This window comes from Solanum verrucosum, unplaced genomic scaffold (genome assembly GCF_900185275.1).
Source record: "Solanum verrucosum unplaced genomic scaffold, falcon-dt-bn FXZP01000060.1, whole genome shotgun sequence".
In the NCBI taxonomy this organism is placed as follows: Eukaryota; Viridiplantae; Streptophyta; class Magnoliopsida; order Solanales; family Solanaceae; genus Solanum; species Solanum verrucosum.
In genome coordinates, this window is record NW_026020129.1 from 3,641,555 (window position 1) to 3,663,818 (window position 22,264).

The following is a 22,264-nucleotide window of genomic DNA, read 5'->3' on the forward strand; positions in this document are numbered from 1 at the left end:
CTCGAATTAAATATATTTTGTAAAATCCTATAAAATTTCAATGTCTACGATATTCGGATCTCTCTTCTTTCTGGTGGCCGGTGGAGGGTCACAGTATGCGTGCACATCAACATGGTCACTTAAATTCACACTGTTACATTTGTCGGGATTGCGAAACATAAAAATTGGATGCATTTTTTTCCTTTTTGCATTTATTTAGTGTGTACTTTGCTTGCAGAGAATAATAAATTATTTTCACCCTTTTCATTATATTTTGATAGAAGTGGTGGAAAAACTTTTAAACTTGACGTCATCAAATTATTGATAGCCTTAAAAAATCGTTTTTATTTCACTAACTCAACTTAAATACACTTATGATCTGTCACATGACATATATATTAGCAGACTGTCTCAAATTCTTATAGGAGTGTGATACTCTTAATAAAAAACTGAGTCTAAACTTGACGAGAATTTTGAGGTGTATTTCACTCATATGACAAGATCAGAGATGTATTTAATTTCAAATAGTCAAGTATGTGAGTGTTTTTAAGGCTATCAATAAAACTACTAATTCATGTCAAATTTCTCTCTTGTATTTTATGAGAGTCAATTTTCGATGGTATATGTGTTAGTATATTTTTTGTTGTATTTGCTTTATGAGAGTCAATTACCAATTATGTATTAGTAAATCCTTATTAGAGGCGAGGGCTGAGGCATCCAACGAGACAATTTACTTTCTGATTTTAAGAATGAGAAAAAGATAAAGCAAAGAATAAATAAAGTAAAAGAAAAACAAAAAGATATGTGTCGGTGTTGGTTGTTATTATTTATTTATTTGGAAATTTCTATGTTTATTTATAATAATAAATTACTATTTAATTTGTCACAGATCAAAGAAAAAAAAAAGTATATAAACAATGAAACGACTTCGTGGGTGACCTATCTTCCCCATAAGTCAATCGCGATCCAGTGAAGTCAGACTCTTCATTGAAGAAAGTTTTACTCCCTCCGTCTCATTTTATATGAGGTACTTTGATTCGGCACGAAATTTGTTTTAAAACTTGTGGTCTAACATGAATGATAAAAATTTGTGTGGCTGTAAATCATTTTATTAAGGGTAAAATAGATATGTTATAGTTAGATTGTTACTTTATATAAAAATGTGTCATTCTTTTTGGGACTGACTAAAAAGGAAAGTGAGTCATATAAATTGGGACAGAGGGAGTATATATGAAGACATAAAAAAAATATTCAATATTTATTATATATACAGAAATAATAATTTAATTTTGTTTATATAGTATAATCTTTTATCGAACATGATTCGAATGAATGCTTTTACTTTATTTGGCTCCGCCATGCTATACGCCTCTCAAATTGATGTTAAACAAAAATTATCGAAACAAAGAATTTAATTAAGATTGAAAGAGTATGTAAGATGGGCCACGTTCATTAATTGTGGCTTCACTTTCCTGCTTTCCCATTTAAATATTTTTTTTTAATGGCATGTTACTTGTGAAGAAGCATGTTACTCCTCCGTTCCTAATTACTTGTTCACTTTTTTTTATAGTTATCCCTAATTACTTATTTATTTTGACAAATCAAGAAAATATAAAATAATTTTACCTATTATACCCTTAATTAATTACTTTGAAAAAGATAAAATTTCTTGAAAATCTTAAATTTTTAATTCATCCACTTCATAATTAATAGGGGTAAAATGGTAAACTCACTATGTCAATAATTGTCTTCTTAATAAGTGTGTCAATTTAAAAGTGGACAAGTAATTAGGGACAGAGGGAATATTAATTACTATATTGTCATAAAAATTATATCGATTATTAGTAAAAATACTTCCTATGTCCCTAATTACTTGTCCACTTTTTCATTTATAGTTGTCCCTAATTACTTGTCCATTTTGACAAATCAAGAAAGGACATTTTTTTTATATCCTCAATTAAATGACTAATTACTTTGAAAAATACATAATTTTTCATCCACTTCATAATTAATAGGGATAAAAACTATGTCATTAATTGATTTCTTAATAGGTGTGTCAATTCAAAAGTGGACAAATAATTAGGGACAGATGGAGTAATTCTTTCGAAACAAAACCCAAAAATAACCCCAAAAAGTAAATTAAAGCGAACTAAAACAAATTAAATTGAGTTTTATTTCTCAAATCCCAATCAATAGAACTATAATTGCCTGCATTATTCTTAAGGATTAAAGCTATATATAGAATTACTTTAATTTGATGTTTTATAATTTGAATTACAAAGACATTAGTTGTATACGATTTGATAAAATGAATAACTTTAACTCAAATATTAATTGGAGCTGTAAATGACCTAAATAGGTTATTTACTTGATAAAATTCAAATAAAACCGGCATATAATATATAAAGTAGTAATTTAAAATGCCGACAATAGTTTTGGGTGAAAAATAGTGCACGAATTTGTCTACTCTTGTTATCTAGTAAGAAACAAAATATAAATTGAATAATTTATTGCGATAAAACAAAATAAAGTACCAATTTTATTGTGTGATTCTTACTCCAAAAAGAGTGTACGGATTTGAGGGTCAATGCACATTTCCCATTTTTAATTTCTACTCTTAATTTCATTAATTGGCCCTCATTGATGGTTTAATATATATTCGCGGTGGCTTAATACATTAACCATTTCTATTCAGTTTGTTTCAATTAAATATATGAACAAGTAACAAATATGCATATTAGATATTTTTGGTTCATATTTTAAAAAAAAATTGTACGTCATCTTAAATGTCCATTTTTAAATATGTTAATCACATAAAACATATTATCTCCATTAATTATATACATCATCTTTAATTAAAATACATCTAAGTTTTATGATTTGTCGAAACTAATTTTTATAATAAAAAGTTATAGTGACATATTTTAATTGATTAATTTGTTTTTCATAAAAAGAACCAATACCACATTTCGCTATGATACTGACTGGAATTGATCTCTCTATAATGACGAGAGTTCCAGCTCGATGAATCACCCATTCCCTCGATATGTCCGATGCCATCTAACTTATTTATTGGCATTTACTTTTATGTGAGAAATATATATGAAAAACTTTGTGGCGACCGACTAGGGAAGTTACAAACTTACAATTAATAAACTAACCGCCACCTTTGACCTAAAATGCCATAACTCAAAAGTCAAAATTCACGTGAACCTATTTTTACAATAAAGGAAATTAAAAATAATAATAAAATTGGATCTTAATCTTACTTTGATTATAAACATTTATCAGACACATAAATAAATGAGTCAAAAATACATATAAACAGATTTTAGATATATGCATACACAAAGGCCATCTAAACTTCATGAAAATTAGAATTTAGATTAATTTAGTTACAGACCACAAGAATATAACTTTAATATGGTGGGACTCTTATTTCTTCACGAATAATTAAATTACATGGACAATTTATTGCAAAATGTATATCTAATAACAATCACTATATATTCCGTATAGTCCATCAAATAAGGTTAGAAAAAGATAGAGGGTATCTGATCTTATTTCTATCTTAAACGTAAATAGACTATTTTTGATAAATTTTTGGTTCAAGAAAATTCATGCAAAAAATTCAATAGAGGCGAAAGCATAACAAACATTTTGAATATAAATTACAACAAAATATGTGATAATCAATTTTTTTTAAAAAAAAATCATATAATATAGAAATCGAAGGACATGAAACTACAAGAACAATACTATAACTATTAAAATGGACGAATAACAAACCAACACACTACTATCTAATAATCTCCTATCCAAATTTGTGCCTTTCACAACCTCATATTTAAAGTCATGTCCTTAACAAGTTGAAATTGTGTCTTATCATGTATATTATATACTAGTAAAGAAAGCCCGGGCGCTGCCTCGGCCTAACATTAATAAAGTTATATTGTTACTCTCTCCGTCCCATATTAGAAGAGAATCTTACTAAAAATATTTTTTTCATATTATTTGAGCACTTATTAAATTAGGATAGAATTAATTAATTTTTTTCCATTTTACCCCTACAATTAATATGACCATTCCTATATTGTGTGTGTATTTTTTGTAACTCATTTCAATGTGCATTGATATAAACAAAGGGCAAAGTGGTGAAGTCTTCCAATTTATTAATGATTTCTTAATCACCGTGTAAATTGGAAGTGCCCATCTAATATGGGACGGAGGGAGTATAGTTTATGTATTGTTATAAAATTAGTAAAGATTGTTATAATATATTTTGCTCATAAGTGAGCTAATATAGAAACTTATTTGTCATTTGTCTTTTTAATTTCAATTTTAAATAGCAAATAAATGTAGCGATAAGATTGAGGGTAGAAATGAAGTATATCTTTGTAAATTTAAGTAAAAATAAACAGAGTAGAAGTAACATTAGGGTTATCGATAGGACGATTCATTCGGTTATTTTAAAAAAAATTATATCATTCAATTTTTCGGCTATTTTATAATGTATAACCAAAATTAAAATTTTAAAATCATCCCAATCCTAATTTATGTGACACAAGCAGTACAAAAATTAGTCTTTTTTTTGTTGTCTTGTAGATATTTTAAGTTATTATTTATTGTAAATTATAGTACTTTTTATTAAAGTTTTTAATAACATATGTTACTTTTTATGTTTGAGAGTTAAGCCAACTTTTTTTTATATGTCTTTTAATCTTATATGTGTTCTGTCCTTTTCCATTTTCAAAAATCAATACTCTCTCCATTTTTTTTTATATGTCATTTTTTTTTATAAATATATTGGTTATTCCCTCTTTTTATTGGAACACATGTTAACTTGTGGTGAATAACTATTCCCTCCTCTTATATAGTAGAGTAATATAAAAGATTAACCTTGTATGGACAATATAACTCTTTGATAAATGAAATTCAGGTGAATCTTTTTGCCTCAATATGAAATGACTACACGCTAAGTTTGAGGTTGGTTGGCACCATGGAACGATCATTTCAAAATTTCCAATAATTTAACCTCATGTCACGATTCAATTCATCCTTTTCGCAAAATGCATTTCTTTTTCCCGTACAGTTAAATTTAATTTTAACTTTTCGATAAATAAAATTCAGGTGAATCTCTTTGCCTCAATATGAAATGATTATACACTAAGTTCGAGATTGGTTGACACCGAGAAACGATCATTTCAAATTTTCCAACTACGTAGCAAGCGTCTCTCCAATTCTAATTTAACCTCATATCACAACTTGATTCATCCTTTTGCAAAACACGTTTCTTTGTCCATTCAATTAAATTTTAATATTTTTAATAAGATAATTTATAATTATATAATTATTTTTAATTCTTAAATTTCATACTTAGTCAGCAAATGTATAAAAATTGAGACAGAGAAATAACAAAGTTTCTTTTCTATCAAAGAAAAAGAAGAGAAGTCACCGCTATAATAGTGCTTGGGAATCATTTCAGTGGTAGAAAATACAATTCATTTCTTTTTTTTACTGCATCAAAATTCAGAATTCAGCCAGAAAAAGAATTCACTTAAGAAAAAAACAAAAAAGAGAGAAAACAGTAAATCCTTTTTTGTTTTGTTCATAATATACAGAGACAAAGGGAACAGAGATATACAGAAAGAACCATCATGAAGAGGTAATAATTTTAATAAATTCCAATTAAAAATTTATAAAAAAAATACAGCTAGCGAAGAATAACCAGAAAGAAAGAACCAAGAACCATCATATTCATACTATTTTATTTATTTTTATATAAAAAACAATTAAACAAAATTAATGTTTTTTTTTGTTTCTACCTTTTCTCATTTTTGTATACATATATGTGAAGTTTTCAGATATATATCTCACTCCATTCTTCTCCTCCTCTGTCTATAGGTCCATATTTCTGGACCCAATAATCTTTCCTGGAGGAAAAAATCTTTCTTGAAATAAGATTTGTTTGATATATAATTGTATCATACAGTAATATTAGAGGTAATTTTGGGTCTTCAGATCTTTTTTCAGATCCTGTTATTGTGTCTTGTTTCATGTTTATAATCTTGATTTGTAGATGCTAAATGGGTGTTTTTCACTAATGGGGTTTCTACAATTTTATCATAAATGATGTTTTTTTTTTTGTTTTCATGAATCAAGATGAATGAGATTATGCAAGATTTGGTTTAAGAGGAGTGAAATGATTATAAAGATGGAATCTTTTTGTCATTTTGAGCTCTACTGCAGGGATTCTTGCATTTAATATATATTTTCTCCTTCTGTTTATGCTTTGTCGGCAAGGTTATAATGGAAATAAATAACATACCATATCTTAATGTCATTAAGTTTTTTAAACCAATGTGGTTTCAAGTTTCAACCCTATAATTTTTTATATGAGAAATATCAACTGATTGGTCCACATTTAAGTTTTGTTGGTATTATTCTTCTTGCTGGATTTTTTTGTTTCCTTCCTTTCAAGTTGGATCCACATGCATTGGTTTGGTTTCATAGTTCTTGCTATCTTGCTGATTTTAGAGGCATTGGAGAGGGCCCTCATTAGGACAGATGAATTTGATAAAAGCTATGGGGGACCCTGTGTCATGTGGGAAGTATAAAGATGATATGACTTGTAAAGTCTAAAGTGTTCCATAGTTAGTTATAAATGCCTGATTCTGACAGTAAGATCTGTAATGGTCCTATGCTTCAACAAGAACTGAGATTATTGGCCTTTTTAGAAAAGACCCTATACTTGTGTTGGCTGATGCATTATTCTTGATTTGGCTTGTGAGTTTTCCAGTTGTAAAGGTACTGTATTGTTAGTTGTAAATATCATATTTTGCTTTTTGCATATGCTTGAGTGATGTTTCGATTCTTTCGTGTTCTTGATGATCTATTGAAAGGAGCTAGGATTGATTATAAGAGGTGGAAATGATTTACGAGGTTGTTTGCTTCCTATGCAGGTAAGTAATCAATAAAAAAGATACAACATGAAGCACAAAGATGGAAAACCATATCCACCAAATAAAAATTCAAAGAAAATTCAAGTGACACTAATAGTTGTGGTGCTCTGTGGGTTTTCATTCTATCTTGGAGGAATTTTTTGTTCTGAAAAGGAGACATATGCAACTAACGAGGTTAACAGGGAGGATGAAACTCCCATAGGGAATTCAGCTGGCTCTCTACAAACCAGAGGCAATTCCTTTACTGAATGCAGTGCTGACTATCAGGACTATACCCCATGCACAGATCCGAGGGTATTTGACTATTTTCTCTTGACTAATCTAGTTCTTGTTAACTGTAATCGACCATGTGAATGATATGTTGTTGATATTGCAGAGATGGAAGAAGTACGGTCTTCATCGCCTTACTTTCATGGAACGACATTGCCCTCCTAATTTTGAAAGGAAGGAATGCTTGGTTCCCCCACCAGATGGCTATAAGGTGCCAATAAGATGGCCAAAGAGCAAAAATGAATGTTGGTACAGGTAATACTTGTGTTCTGTATCTTTGTTTGTCTATGTTTTGTTGCTGGATTTGTTCCTAGCATTGTTTTTATGCTAATTTTGCTGTTCCAATCTGGCTTCAGAAATGTTCCATATGATTGGATTAACAAACAGAAATCCAATCAACATTGGCTTGTAAAAGAAGGGGAGAAGTTTATCTTTCCTGGTGGTGGTACTATGTTCCCAAATGGTGTTGGGAAATATGTTGATCTGATGGAAGATTTGATTCCACAAATGAAAGATGGCACCGTCCGAACTGCCATTGATACTGGTTGTGGGGTGAGTGATCGTCACCCAAGATAAAGTGTTAGTAATGCTTAAATATCTAAGCTGCATCTCCTAATGGATATATGAGCACCAACTAATACTCGATCAGTTAAAATGAGGGAGGATTCCACATCCATAGCCATGTTTGCTTTCCATTATGCTTTTGTTATAAGATATTCACTTGATTTATATCGTCATGTTCAGCTATCTTTGAGCATAAGGTCAATATTGTTTTGATAATTATGTATTTGCTAAATCCTGCACCGCCACTAGCTTATCATTATTGTTTGTAATATCACATCTTCTTGTCAAATTACTTAATTACAGAATTTTATATTATCTGATGTCTCCCCTGCATAATTTTGTTGAGATATATAATCTGTAATTCGATTCTTTGAGGTACCACATGATTGATTGGTTGTTATATAACTAGAAATTCTACTTAATTTATGTTTTTTCTTCTTAATCTAGGTGGCAAGCTGGGGAGGCGATCTACTAGATCGTGGAATTCTGACAGTCTCTCTTGCTCCAAGAGATAATCATGAAGCTCAAGTTCAGTTTGCTCTGGAACGTGGAATTCCTGCAGTTCTGGGCATTATTTCGACACAGCGTCTTCCTTTCCCTTCAAACTCTTTTGACATGGCTCATTGCTCAAGATGCCTAATTCCATGGACTGAATTTGGTAAGCAGCATAGTTAGGAAAAAAGTTATTATGCTTGTCTTGATTGTATGCAGAGTGAGATCCCCAATTCTGCAATAAGACTAGAAAATGGAAATGCTTTATTAGGCTGCTTTTCTAATCAGTCCTCACTGTTGGCAGGTGGAGTTTACCTTCTTGAAGTACATCGTATACTGCGTCCTGGAGGTTTCTGGGTCCTTTCTGGCCCACCAGTGAACTATGAGAACCGTTGGAGAGGATGGAACACCACCATTGAGGAGCAGAGATCAGATTACGAGAAGTTGCAAGATTTGCTAACTTCCATGTGCTTCAAATTATTTAACAAGAAGGATGACATTGCCGTGTGGCAGAAGTTGACGGACAATAGCTGCTATAAGAAACTTGATAACGCTGATAACTACCCACCAAAATGTGATGATGGTACTGAACCTGATTCCGCGTGGTACACTCCTCTCCGACCTTGTGTAGTTGTGCCTCCAGCTACTAGGAAAGTTAAGTTGAATGCCCTAGCCAAATGGCCAGAAAGGTTGCATGTCGCCCCAGAACGTGTTTCTGATATTCGTGGAGGTAGCGAGGGTGCCTTCAAGCACGACGATAGTAAGTGGAAGGTGCGAGCAAAGCACTACAAGAAGTTGCTCCCTGCTATTGGAACTGAAAAGGTCAGGAATGTAATGGACATGAACACCTTGTATGGAGGTTTCGCTGCTGCTCTGGTTGAGGATCCACTTTGGGTCATGAATGTGGTCTCCTCTTATGCTGCCAATACACTCCCCGTGGTCTACGACAGAGGTCTTATCGGAATGTTTCATGACTGGTAATTTTGATCTACTTGCAAGATTGATACCTAAACTTCAGAGTTGATTCATTTTATAAGTTATGTGATATCCACTTTTTAGTTAACCTCTTTGTTTGTTGTTCTATAGGTGTGAGGCCTTTTCAACCTATCCTCGAACGTATGATCTCCTTCATGTTGACAATCTCTTCACTGCTGAAAGTCATAGGTAAGAACATTTTCGCCTTTAAAGCTTAACCCCACTCCATCGTTTAATAAGTACCGTTCTCATTTCTAAGCGAAACTAAAGAGACTACCCTGACATTAGTTATGTGCATCTTACAGATGTGAAATGAAGTATGTTATGCTAGAAATGGATCGTATTTTGCGACCCAATGGATATGCAATTATCCGGGAATCTAGTTACTTCATAGATGTTGTTGCCCCTATGGCTAAGGGCATGAGATGGAGCTGTCGCGAAGAAGACACAGAATATAGTGGCCAGAACGAGAAGATACTGATTTGCCAAAAGAAGCTTTGGTATTCAAAGGAGAGTTCATTATAAAGATGGTGAAACACTATACAAAGTTGTGATTATATCTCTTTGGATAAGAGGAGTCCATATATTTACAATACCACCAACCCATAGGAGAAAAACTCCAGACCTCAAAGAGAAATTTATTTGTTTCTATAGATTATGAGAAATTGAGATTTTGATTTTGAAGAAATTTAGTCCAAAAAAATAACAACAATGTCTTGTGCTAGTAGTCTCTTAGTTTCATTTCATGCTATAATATTCTTTGTAATTTTCTTTCATGTATTTTCTTAGAGTTGTTGAAAAAGTAACAAACATTACAGCCTCCTTTTTTATGTATCTAATTGATTGTCAATTTCTCATGAATGAAATGGTCAACATTCAAACATTTCTTTTATTGTTGGAGGTTTGAAGTTGAACTACAAATGGGTGGGGCTTACCTTGAAGCGGATTTCAATGTCATAGCTTTTGCCTTCCCCGCTCGCTCTGTTTTTTTTTTTATTCGGAACCCAATTTCACTCATCCTGAGCAATCTCTTCCGGTTCAGCAGTGTCCAGATTTGGCATCTTTGCCTCTTCTTGTTGGTTCGACTTTTAAGGTTATTTACACTAAACTCGTACTCTCGAAATTATGAGTTTGTATTTTATCTTCGTTTGGAATTTTAGTGACTTTTTATATCTATATTTGTTATTCAGTGTCAAACATATTGTGTTTATGAATGAAAACGTGATATTTTGACAATACAACAATTTATGAGTTATCAAACATCGATTTGTCGTGATTTGCATGCTAATATTTTGAAATGTAGTTTTTTCTCCGTTTTATTTGCAGCTTTAAAATTACGACCATCCAATATAATTTGTGAATAATTCAACAAGATAACATAATTGAATATAGAAAGTCATATCGATCTGTCATGACTTGCATGAAATAGTGGCCAATGTCGCTTTACTATCTCTATCACGCAACTTTAAAATTATTATTTCAGAATTTTTTAATTAAAATTTTAAAAAGCTATTTTTTGTACAAATACTAAATCTGAAGAACAATATTAAATAGTACTCCTAGCTCAATTGTATTCATTTTGTGCAAATGACCTTAGTTTGATGAGACTTGACTCTTGAGACCCCGAAGTAATATTACTTGTTATTCCATTTATAATATATAACTTGTGAATATTATGCACAAAAAATAAACTTATGCCTTATGAAAAATTATTTGTTATTTTGATGTTAGTAATATTTTGATCGTTTAATTATTATTTTAAATACTGAAGTACAAAATTAAAGACTACATATTTGTGAGACACCACCCCTAGTTTTGGGCCAGCTCTTTGTTTATTGGGCTAGCCCACTCAGAAAAGGCAGTTGTAGGCTAATAGACATGGACCGGATCGAACTAATTCCGTTCTTCGATTTGATTTTGGCATTTTAATTCAAACTTTTATTTTTTTTATTCGGTGTTCAGGGTAAGGTTCACGGTTCTTCAGTGCACCGAAAAACTGATTTTTTTATTTTTTACTGATTAAATTTTTAACAAAAATTAAAGTCTAAATTATATTTAACTTTGATTTAGGTCCATTTTTGTTACTCTCTTTATTCTTTAGTTGCCATAAATTAATTCATAATTTTCAACGAAAAAAACGAAATTGCATTTAATATGAAAATGGCTGCATCTAATTAATGTATGTTTGGTCTATAAACATTTTTTTTTGTAAGTGAACCATATGTAGGTTTGGTCTATAAAAAATGTTTTCTGGGAATTTTTTATTTTATTTTAAAAACAAATAAATAGTTTGGTCTTAAAGTATAAGAATTTTTCTTATACTTTGATTCTTTTAAAAAAATCGTTATAAATATATCGAATTGAAATTGAAAAAGTTTGAACCAAAAAATAAATTTAGTTCGATATTCGATGCACATTTTTTCAATATTCAAAAACTAAGTCAACATTTTGTAAAATCAATCGAAGAATCGAACGTCCACAAGTGGACCAGCTGCCCTTAATGGGATAATGCCCAGTCATTGTTGTTTTTTGCGTCAGCTTATCAACTGAAGGGTTGAAAGGGAACGCACGTGAATAAACTATACTCCCTCCATTTTAATTTATGATATGTCGTTTGATTAAACATAAAGTTAAAAAATATCGATGTATCATTATATATTTGTCAAATAAAAAAAAAATCATTCTCTTTAGAACTAACTAAAAGAAAAAATATATCACATAAATTTAAACTGAGAAAATAGTTAATTAACAACTAGTTGCATTACATATATAGTAGGTATACATACATATTGCCTTACGTTACACAATACACATCATATCCTATACTTCATTATATTATATCGATTGATCGTTGATCGATCGATCACATGATACAACATGCATTGACATTATCATCGTTAAAGAGGTTACTAACTTTGTCATCACCTCGATGAGTAACATGAAGATTGCCATGTTTGTCCGCAACATTATAACCATGGCGCCAGTAATTGTAACTATCTCTATATTCACTATTCATGTCTTTGAAGTAGTTATTTGATGATGTGAAATATAGTGGGGGATTTGGGTATGGCCAAAATTCCGCCCGCTTCCCATGCCTCCGCACTGCTTTTAGCACCCTATTTCGATCCACATATCCCACCACTGTTACTTTCTCCATCTCTAGCTCTACCGATACCGATTCTACTCCTGTATGTATATATATAGTCAGACTTCTTCGTAACAGTCATTTTTCATCTATAACAATCATGGCTTTTTTTTTTTTGTGAAATCGCGGGATCTTTTATGTTATGTTATGTTATTCTCTAGTCTTTATAATTATATTTTGCTAGAGCTGTTAAAAAGAATGTTGAGATAAATCATGTTATTTTTCTTTGTCTCAATTTATGTGATGCATTTTGCTTTTGAGTCCGTGTCAAAAAGAATGTCACACCTTTCTAATTAAAAATAACTGAACTTTGAAATTTCTCTTTTATCCTTAATAAAATGAATTATAGATAGCACACAAATGTCTACGATTGTTTTAGACCACAAATTCAAAAGTATTTCTTTATTTCTTAAACTTTATGTCAAGTCAAACGTGTTATATAAATAGGCCACCATGGAGAGAGGATTCTAGAAGGGTTTCACTATAATTAATTACCCTTTCCGTCTCAAATCGTTTATCTTTCCTTTTTAGTCCCTTTAAAAAAATGTCTCTTTCCTTTATTTGACAACTCTTTAATTTTAATTTTTTCCACGTGACATATGCTTAACACTCCAAACTTGAAGGACATTTGGTATATACTACATGTCTTTAGCTTAAGGCCATAAACTTCAATTTCTTCTTTGCTTTCTTAAATTTCATATCCAATCAAAATCAGACAATCAAATAGAAACGGAGTGAGCGTTAGTTAGCATGAGCTACATCCATCTATCCATCGATGATCATTTTTATTTAATTGTACCTCTAAGCTTGTAGACAGCATCTTTAATAACTCTCTCACATCCACTACAACACATCCTTACTTTGAGTTCCACTGTCTGTACATAACAAAATTAACAAAAATCAAGAATACATAAATAAAATATCTATATATTGTGATTTATAAGAAATTAAAGCTAAATTTTTTTAAAAATAAATTGATTTAAAACCTGTAAAGAAAGTGGTCTAGTAGCCTTAGTCATTTTGTGTTTGTTGGTGCCTTGTTGATGATGAGGATGATGATATTGAAAAACACAATAACTAGTTATGGCTGAGACAAAAGAGCCAAATATTTTCTCTAGTAAGTTAACCATTTTGTGAATATGTATATATGTAGTTTGAATATATAATATCTAGGTAGCAAAATTATACAAACTTATAAGGAGAAGGGAGAGGAAGAAAATATAGTTTTATAGTTATTAGGAAGCTTGGTTTTATCACCATTTATAATATAAAAATATTCCTCCAACACAGCAAGGCATATTTTTTTTCTTAAGTTCCAATCTCATGGCAAATAGATTCTAGTAAACCAACAAATTACACTGCTAGTTTGTAATATAATAATATTTCAAATTAATTTATTAATTGCCTCCACTTTCTCATTCACGCAGAGATTATAAATACATTATCTGTTTTTTTCCTTTTGGAAAAAAGAATAAAAATAAAATAGTAAAAGTATATATCCCATTAGGAAGGCATAATGGTATCAATTTGACTACAATCAGATCTCTCTATAACAGTATTTTACAATAACATTCATTTTTTCCTGGAAACGATCTTTCATGTTATGTTAGTATTTTGTTATAATAGTAAAAAAATTATTGAACAAACGATGTTATTACAGAAAGGTCAGATTGAATTGATGAAATATAATTAATTTTGGTGGATGAAAACCTGAAAAGTGGATTAAGCCTATATGGCTATAAGCTGCTGACAATACTAAAATAATTTTAAAGGAGATGAGGGAATATAAGGAGATGGATGGGCTTAAACAAACACAAATTGACATGTTTTGATGCAAAGCATAACCAAATATTCTCTAAATATCTCCTTTCTTAGGGGGTGAAGAAAGGAACTCTCTGTCACCATCTTCTTTTAATAAAACTCCGTACGAAACACACTGGCAAAATCATAATTTTCACTCAGAAGTTTAAAATATAAAAAAATAAACACATACAGAAGAAACGATAATTTAATGTCTATCATATATATAACGTAATTATAACCTTATATATACAATGCAATTTTCTGACTCTGCCCTTACCAAATATATTCATATACAGTATATCCATCATCAAACATGTTTTGAAGTATCACTATGGAAGCATCACCTGATATTTTCTAGTTTCTACCATTGGGCTAAGGAATTAGAATTAGCTACAAACTTAATTCGTTTCTAAATTGCTCATAATTGAAAAAAAAATTAAAAAGATAATTATTGCTAAATAAGATTAGTAAAGGAATTGTTTTGTTTAGCCACAGAATTTATCTATGTTAATATTTATATTTTAAGTAATGTTAAAAAAGTAACATGATTTTGAAAAATTAAATCATAGTATAGATTTTATGAAGATTCGACCGCATTTGTATGCCCATTTTCTGCAAAGCATCATAGAATTTCTAATTAAACTATTGCATAAATCTTTTAGACGAATATTTTAATGATCTTTAAATTTGAGGTGACAAATTTTATTTATTTATTTTAGATTTTACACCAATCTCATAGTGTTAAGAGTTAATTACATTCTTGTAATGACTGGGTTCCGTCGTTATAGAAAATCCAACGGGAAAATTTTTTGGGCCGGAAAACTTTTTCGTAGTAACTTGGAATTTCCCAACCTAGTCCAGATTTGGATGAAATCAAAGTCATTGAAGTCTAGAGAAATCCGGTAGCAATTGGGTGATCTATTTATGATTTTGATTACATGAGTAGTTAGATAAGTCGTTAAGAAATCTGTACGACTTTACGGAATTGAATTCGGGCAAGTAGAACTTCCGAAATCGATTTTAGCGTGAGCGGTATTTTTTGAGCGTCGTAGGTTAAAGGTGTTTTGTGAAATGAGAGTGTTGAAATTATTAAAATAGCTCACTGTTTCGTGCAACCCGCTTTGACGGGGCCGCTGTGGCGGGCCAGACGCGACTTAAAGTCGTAATTAAACCTCAAAAATATTTTGCTCTGCAATTTTTGACTTTGAGAGCTAGGAGACGACCCCATACGAGTTCTTGACCGTTTTCACCATTCTTGAGGCTAAAGGTAAGGTTTTGACTCTCCGAATTCATTTTTCGATCCGTAGAACGTAATCTAATGGGTAAATATCGATGAGGGAGGGTTTTGATCTATAATCTATGGTGGAAACATCCCTAAATTGGATAATTGGGATCATGTATTGATCTAGGATTTGTTAGAATTGTTAGTAATCAGGGTAATTAGTGATTGTTTATTCATTCCTGTATTATATTGATTGTTTGTAGACTAAGAACAAGCGGAACGACTTCGAAAAGGGAATGATAAAGTTTCTTAGGGTTTCAAGCTTGTTTCGAGGCATGTGATGGTTGTGATTCTATGATTGTGTGATGTATGTTTGTTCTTGTTTCATTATGATACATGTATGTATGTGAATGCTGCATTATTGATCACACTTGTTGTAAATGAGATAGATGAATAACTATATGCCATGAATCACTTCTTGATCGTATGATTAATGAGAATGTACTTGTGATTGTGATTGTGGTGTGTTGAAAGGATCGGCTGTCACATTCCGGTATACTAACTTGAATTGGTTGCCACGTTCCGGCATAATTATGAGATCGATTGCCACGTTCCGACATAAACATTGGATCGGGTACCACGTTTCGGTATGCTAACAGTTTGGGTTTGGGTTTCATGAGAGGACTAATGACTTGTTATAAATGTATATTGTTGAGCATGTGATAATTGATATTGTATATGTTCGGTATGTTGCATGTTTCTAATGTTGTATTAACTTGCTTATGTTACACTTAGTAGGATAGTCGTGTGATCCTACCAGTACATTGTAGTTGTGTACTCATACTGCACTTGCTCTTATATTTGTTGAGTACAGGGCATCTTCAGGCGGCTATTGAGAGACCTTGTTTAGAAGATTAGTGATTATCGTTCCAATTCTAGGGTGAGCCAGTTTTTCTAGGCTGCCATGAGTTCTCCTTTCGTCTATGTCCACATTTCGGACTTAGACTTTCTAGTTAATTGATTTGTTCATTAGTTTGGGGTTGTGACCCTTCTTGTTGAACTTTAGATGTTTGGTACATTGACTTTTAGGTTTTAAGTGTATTTTCCGCATTGTTAGTTGTTAGATCTTTTGGAAGTTTATGGGAACTTCAATTTTGGCTATTATTCATGTTTCCATATTCTTAAATGCTTTAGTTTTTGGTCTAGTTGCTTGGTTTGGGTTGTAGTAGTGGTTCTCCCACCGGAGGGTTAGTGTGGCGGCCAATCACGACGGTCTGGGTCGTGACAAAGTTGGTATTAGAGCCTAGGTTCGTTGATCTCGATGTATAAAAATGAGTCTAGTAGAGTCTTGCGGAACGGTACGGAGACACCTTTACTTTTTTTCAAGAGGCTATAGGACTTTAAGAAATCTTTGTGTTTTCTCTTGTCTCCTTTCGTGCTATGACCTGATTCCAATTGGTATCTGGCTATTCAAATTGGTATCTAACCTCCTTCATTCTTCTTTCCGCAGATGGTTAACACTAGATTTAACGAAGTCAGGCCCATAGCTTCCGTCAATGCTCCAGCTGAGAAATCTGCAGCGAGAGGTTGCGGTCGAGGTAGGGGTAGAGGTCGAGAAAGAGTGGAACCTGCTAGAGATGAGGTACTGGTCGAAAATGTTCCCTAAAATGAGGGGGCTCATGTGCATCATGAAGAGATAGAAAATAATATTGAGGTTGAAAATGTTAAGGAGGTTGGACAAGAGGAAGAGGTGCAGGCTGAGACTACTGATGTTCCTCCCATAGACCCAGTGTTAACTCGACAGATCATGTCATTCCTGAAAGGGTTGGTTGGTCCTGGAGTGCTTCCTTCTGCTCAAGCTCCCGCTACCCCCCTGTTGCTAGCATTGCGCCCAAGGTGGGCGGGACTGGAGGTAATGATGTTTTCTTCCGTCCTCTGTTGGGTTATGTTATGACTGGTAATAAGTAAGAAATGTTGATCAAGTTTTTGAAGCTAAAGCCTCATGTATTTCTTGGTTCTGAGAGTGAGGATGCTTATGAGTTTATCTTAGACTGCTATGAGAGGCTTCATAAGTTGGGAATTATCCATCGGCATGAGGTTGAGTTCGTGACTTTTCAACTTCAAGGTGAGGCCAAGCAGTGGTGGAAAACGTATATGGAATGCAGATCTTCTACTTTACCTCAACTTACTTGGACCCAATTTCATGCTCTGTTTCTAGAGAAGTATATGCCTAGGACTTTTAGGGATCGCAAGAAGGAAGAGCTCATGGCTTTGGAGCAAGGTGGTATGTCTGTGGCTGCTTATGAGACCAAGTTTCATGCTTTGTCTAGATATGTTACTCAATTAGTGACTACTGAAGAGGAAAAGATCCGGTTATTTATTAGGGGGCTAAATTCTGAGTTACAAGTATTATCTGTTCATATAAGTTATGCAGAGATGAGCTTTAATGAGGTAAATGACTATGTTAAGAAAGTACAGGGGGTGAGGCGAGACGATCAGGCTAAGACATTGGCTAAAAGGGCCAAGAACTCGGGTAACTTTCAAGGTTCTTATTCCAGAGGTTCAGGGAGGCCAACGCTTGCAGCCAAGCTAATTCAGTCCGCTATGCCCGCCTCTACATGTAATTACTTGAGAGCTCCACCTCATAATCTGATTTAGGATAGCCAGGGAGTCGCGCCTTCGGCGGGCAGCAGACCACTTTTTGATTGTACATGTTACAACTATGGAGAACCTGGGCATATGAGGAGAGATTGTCCCTACTCACATGTGTTTGAGTCCGCACAGCAGCAAACTAGAGCAGTGGTACCCGCGGAAAATGGTAATAATGGTCGAGGGCATCCACAAGGTGGGCGATGAGGTAATTAGCGAGATCGTGGAGGTAGATGAAATGGTAATGCAGGCAGAGGCAACGTGCAATTGGACAGGGAAGTGGTTCATCAAGATGATAGGGCTTAGTGTTATGCCTTTCTGGGAAAGAATGAGGCAGAGGTGTTTGACGCAATGATCACAGGTACTATTCTTGTCTGTGACCGGATGATTAATGTGTTATTTGAATCGGATTCTACTTATTCTTATGTAGTTGTGCGATTTGCCTCAGAGTTTGATATGATTTGTGATGTACCTGATGCTCCTATCCATGTTTTTACCCGAGATGGAGAGTCAGTCATAGTCACTCATGTCTATCATGTTTGTCCTATTTTGTTTATGGATTTTCAGACTTGGGCTAATTTGGTGATTTTGGATATGACTGACTTTGATATTATCTTAGGCTTGACTTGGTTGTCCCCCTATTATATTGTGTTAAATTGTAATACTAAGTTTGTAAATCTAGAAATTTCGGGAAGGAAAAAATTAGAGTGGGAAGGGGTGTACAAGCCTAAGCAAGTTAACATCATATCCTCCATTCAGGCTAGGAAACTGGTAGAGTAGAGTTGTTTAGCTTATTTGGCTCATATTTGGGATGTTGAGGTTGAGGCTCCATCTATTGAGTCTATTCCTGTGATGTCATAATTTAGAGTAGTGTTTCCTACTGATTTGCCTGGTATGCCTCCGGATAGAGATATAAGACAGAGCGGTTCCCTGGAAATAAACAAGGGCGCATTTAAAGTGTTCGTTGGAGGAAATGTTTATGCTAAAGTATTACAAAAAAAAAAGGGTTCTAAGGAAAAGAACTTGACCAACTTCATAAGAACGGTTATAGTTATATATAGAAATGTCATTTGCTTGCTCTTTTCACACCCGTCAACAAGATATCATAAGTTTCTTTCTATATTTCTGCATTGATTTAGAACCTGGTACTCGCCCCATTTCTATTCCTCCATATCGTATGGCTCCAGCAGAATTAAGAGAGCTTAAGACTCAAATCCAAGAGCTTCTTGATAAGGAATTTATTTGTCCTAGTGCTTCTCCATGGGGTGCTCCAGTTTTATTTGTTAAGAAAAAAGATGGTAGTATGAGAATGTGTATAGATTACCGGCAATTTAATAGGGTCACTATTCGAACAATTATCATTTGCCTTGAATAGATGATCTTTTTGACCAATTTCAAGGTGCATCAGTTTTCTCTAAGATTGATCTAAGGTCTGGCTACCATTAGTTGAAAATTAGGCCTGAGGATGTGCCTAAGACGACATTTAGGACTCGCTATGGGCACTATGAGTTTTTGGTTATGTCTTTTGGTTTGACCAATGCGCCTGCAACCTTCATGAGTTTAATGAATGGGGTGTTCAAGCCATTTCTTGATTCTTTCGTCATAGTCTTTATTGATGATATTTTGGCCTATACAAAAAGTGAGGAAGAGCATGCCGACGATCTTCGTATAGTTTTGGGTGTTCTTGGGAAACAAATGTTGTATGCTAAATTTTCTAAGTGTGAATTTTGGTTGACTTTTGTTGCATTTTTAGGACATGTAGTTTCAAAAGAATGGGTGATGGTAGATCCTCAAAAGATTGAGGTGGTTAAGAATTGGGCTCGGCCTAGCTCTGTGACTGAAGTTAGGAGTTTTGTGGAGATCGCTAGCTACTATCGTCGATTTGTGAAGAACTTTGCTTATATTTCCACTCACTTGAAAAAATTGACCAAAAAGGAGATACCATTTGAATGGACTGAAAAATGTGAGGATAACTTTCAAAAGCTCAAGACTCTTTTGACCACCGCACCCATCCTAGCATTACCGGTTGAAGGTAAACATTTTATTATTTATTGTGATACTTCACATTCTGGTTTGGGTTGTTGTGTTGATGCCGGATAAAAATGTCATAACTTATGCATCGCGTCAATTGATGGTGCATGAGATAAATTATCCAACACATAATTTAGAGTTGGCAGCGGTAGTATTTGCTCTTAGGATTTTGCGGCATTACCTCTATCGTCTTAAGTGTGAGGTGTTTACTGATGATCGTAGTTTGCAGCATGTGCTCACTCAAAAAGATTTGAATTTGAGACAACGAATGTGGATGGAGTTGCTTAAAGATTATGATGTCACCATTCAATACCATCTAGGTAAGGCTAATGTAGTGGCAAACGCTTTGATTCAGAAAACAGTGAGTATGGGTAGTTTAGCTTACTTAAGTGTAACCAAGCGACCTTTGACTAAGGAAATTCAGACCTTAGAGTTTAAGTTCATGCAGTTGGGCATTTCAGAAAGAGGTGGGGTAACTAGCATCGAGGTTAGGGCCACATTCTTTAAGGAGATCAAGGCCAAACAGTTTGAGGATGAGAATTTGAAGGAGCTTAAGAAGACTGTGATTGGTAAGGCACAAGAGACAACTCTTGATACGGAGGGTGTGCTCAATTTTAAAGGAAGAATCTGTGTTCCTAGAGTAGATTACTTGATTCAGAAATTATTGGCAGAATCTCATGGTTCACGATATTCCATTTATTCGGGTGTGACAAAGATGTACCGAGACTTGAACCGAATTTATTGGTGGCCGAACATGAAGAAGGATATAGCGGAGTTTGTGTCTAAGTGTCAAAATTGCCAACAAGTGAAGTATGAACATCAAAGGCCTGCAGGTTTGCTTCAAAGAATGTCAATTTCGGAATGGAAGTGGGAAATAATAGCCATGAATTGTGTGGTTGGTCTTCCCAAGACTTTGGGGAAGTTTGATTCTATTTTGGTAGTGGTTGATAGATTGACTAAGTCAGCCCATTTTATTCCGGTAAGAATAGATTATCATGATGAACAATTGGCTAAGGTGTATGTGAAAGAGATAGTAAGGTTGCATGGAGTGCCTTTTTCTATCATCTCAGACCGTGGTACCCAATTCACATCCAAGTTTTGGAGGAAATTACATGATGAATTGGGCACACAACTCACTTTTAGTACAACCTTTCATCCACAGACAGACGGGCAGTCAGAGAGGACTATTCAAGTGTTAGAAAACATGTTGAAGGCATGTGTGATTGATTTTGGAGGGCATTGGGATAAATTCATACCTTTGTGTGAGTTCTCCTATAATAATCGTTATCACTCCAGCATTGTTATGACACCATTTGAGGCATTATATGGGAGGGGATGTAGATCACCCATATGATGGTTTGAGGCTTAAGATGTGAAACCTTTGGGGGTTGATTTAGTGAAGGATGCTCAAGATAAGATGAGTAGTATTCAAGCTAAGTTTTTTGCAGCCCAGAGTAGACAAAAGAAGTATGCAGATTATAAGGTAAGAGACATGGCGTTTCAAATCGGTGAAAATGTTCTTCTTAAGGTATCACCCATGAAAGGAGTAATGAGATTCGGCAATAAAGGTAATTGGTCCATTTGAGGTTCTTGAATATGTAAGACCAGTAGTGTATAAATTGGTCTTACCTCCTAATTTATTGGGAGTTCATCCAGCATGTGTCCATGTTGAAGAGGTGTCATGGTGACGGGGATTATATCATTAAGTGAGACTCAATTGTGTTAGACAAAGACCTCCAATATGAGGAGAAATCGATTGCAATTCTTGATCGTGATGTGCGTAAGTTGAGGAACGGATTGCAATTCTTGATCGTGATGTGTGAAAGTTCAATGGAAGCATCCAGTTGAAGAAGCTACTTAGGAGACTGAGAGGGACATGCGAGACAAATATCCCCAATTGTTCGTCGATTTAGGTACTACTTTATTCCTTTCTTAGCATGTTTTTACTAAGTTTATCACTCGGGAACGAGTGATGGATAAATTGATATCTATTGTAACGATCGAGTTTCGTCGTTATAGAGAATCCAATGGGGAAAATTTTTGGATCGGAAAACTTTTTCGTAGTAACTTGGAATTTCTTAACCAAGTCTAGATTTGGACGAAATCAGAGTCATTAAAGTCTAGAGAAATCTGGTATCAATTGGGTGATCTATTTATGAATTTGATTACATG

At 33.6% G+C, this 22,264-nt stretch overlaps 3 protein-coding genes across 6 annotated transcripts in view; 1 reads left to right on the forward strand and 2 right to left on the reverse strand.

The window, feature by feature from the left end:
• LOC125826461 (60S ribosomal protein L13-1) overlaps nucleotides 1-22,264 on the reverse strand; it is a 196,701-nt gene that overhangs the window by 173,446 nt on the left and 991 nt on the right. The window contains exon 1 of one of the 2 annotated variants that reach the window (XM_049505797.1): nucleotides 16,073-16,083. The exons of the other annotated variant lie outside the window; for it this stretch is intronic. The gene's annotated coding sequence lies outside the window, so the exon portion shown is untranslated. Of the gene's footprint in view, nucleotides 1-16,072; nucleotides 16,084-22,264 lie in introns of those variants that run through there. 2 annotated transcript variants of the gene reach the window in all.
• LOC125826447 (probable methyltransferase PMT21) lies at nucleotides 5,622-10,125 on the forward strand. 3 transcript variants are annotated; one of them, XM_049505779.1, is made up of 8 exons: nucleotides 5,622-5,644; nucleotides 6,942-7,235; nucleotides 7,318-7,466; nucleotides 7,568-7,763; nucleotides 8,223-8,433; nucleotides 8,572-9,244; nucleotides 9,354-9,431; nucleotides 9,548-10,125. In XM_049505779.1, the coding sequence occupies exons 2-8, from the start codon at nucleotides 6,969-6,971 to the stop codon at nucleotides 9,765-9,767; spliced, it is 1,794 nt and encodes a 597-aa protein (XP_049361736.1). In that variant the 5' UTR covers nucleotides 5,622-5,644; nucleotides 6,942-6,968; the 3' UTR covers nucleotides 9,768-10,125. The 3 variants fall into 3 exon arrangements, with proteins under 3 accessions (XP_049361736.1, XP_049361735.1, XP_049361734.1); XM_049505778.1 differs by lacking the exon at nucleotides 5,622-5,644 and adding an exon at nucleotides 5,851-5,982; XM_049505777.1 differs by lacking the exon at nucleotides 5,622-5,644 and adding an exon at nucleotides 6,611-6,786.
• LOC125826463 (heavy metal-associated isoprenylated plant protein 30-like) lies at nucleotides 12,096-13,617 on the reverse strand. The gene is made up of 3 exons (XM_049505799.1): nucleotides 13,374-13,617; nucleotides 13,187-13,262; nucleotides 12,096-12,428 (listed from the first exon to the last, which is right to left on the reverse strand). Exons 1-3 carry the CDS (start codon nucleotides 13,515-13,517, stop codon nucleotides 12,106-12,108), a joined length of 543 nt encoding a protein of 180 aa, XP_049361756.1. The 5' UTR covers nucleotides 13,518-13,617; the 3' UTR covers nucleotides 12,096-12,105.

Coding starts and splice junctions, on each gene's coding strand:
- LOC125826447 (XM_049505779.1), top strand. CDS start 6,969: ATGAAGCACAAAGATGGAAAACCATATCCACCAAATAAAAATTCAAAG. Junction 8,434..8,571: donor AATTCCATGGACTGAATTTG/GTAAGCAGCATA, acceptor CACTGTTGGCAG/GTGGAGTTTACCTTCTTGAA. Junction 9,245..9,353: donor ATCGGAATGTTTCATGACTG/GTAATTTTGATC, acceptor GTTGTTCTATAG/GTGTGAGGCCTTTTCAACCT.
- LOC125826463 (XM_049505799.1), bottom strand. CDS start 13,517: ATGGTTAACTTACTAGAGAAAATATTTGGCTCTTTTGTCTCAGCCATA. Junction 13,263..13,373: donor CTAGACCACTTTCTTTACAG/GTTTTAAATCAA, acceptor TGTTATGTACAG/ACAGTGGAACTCAAAGTAAG. Junction 12,429..13,186: donor TGCTGTCTACAAGCTTAGAG/GTACAATTAAAT, acceptor ATATACATACAG/GAGTAGAATCGGTATCGGTA.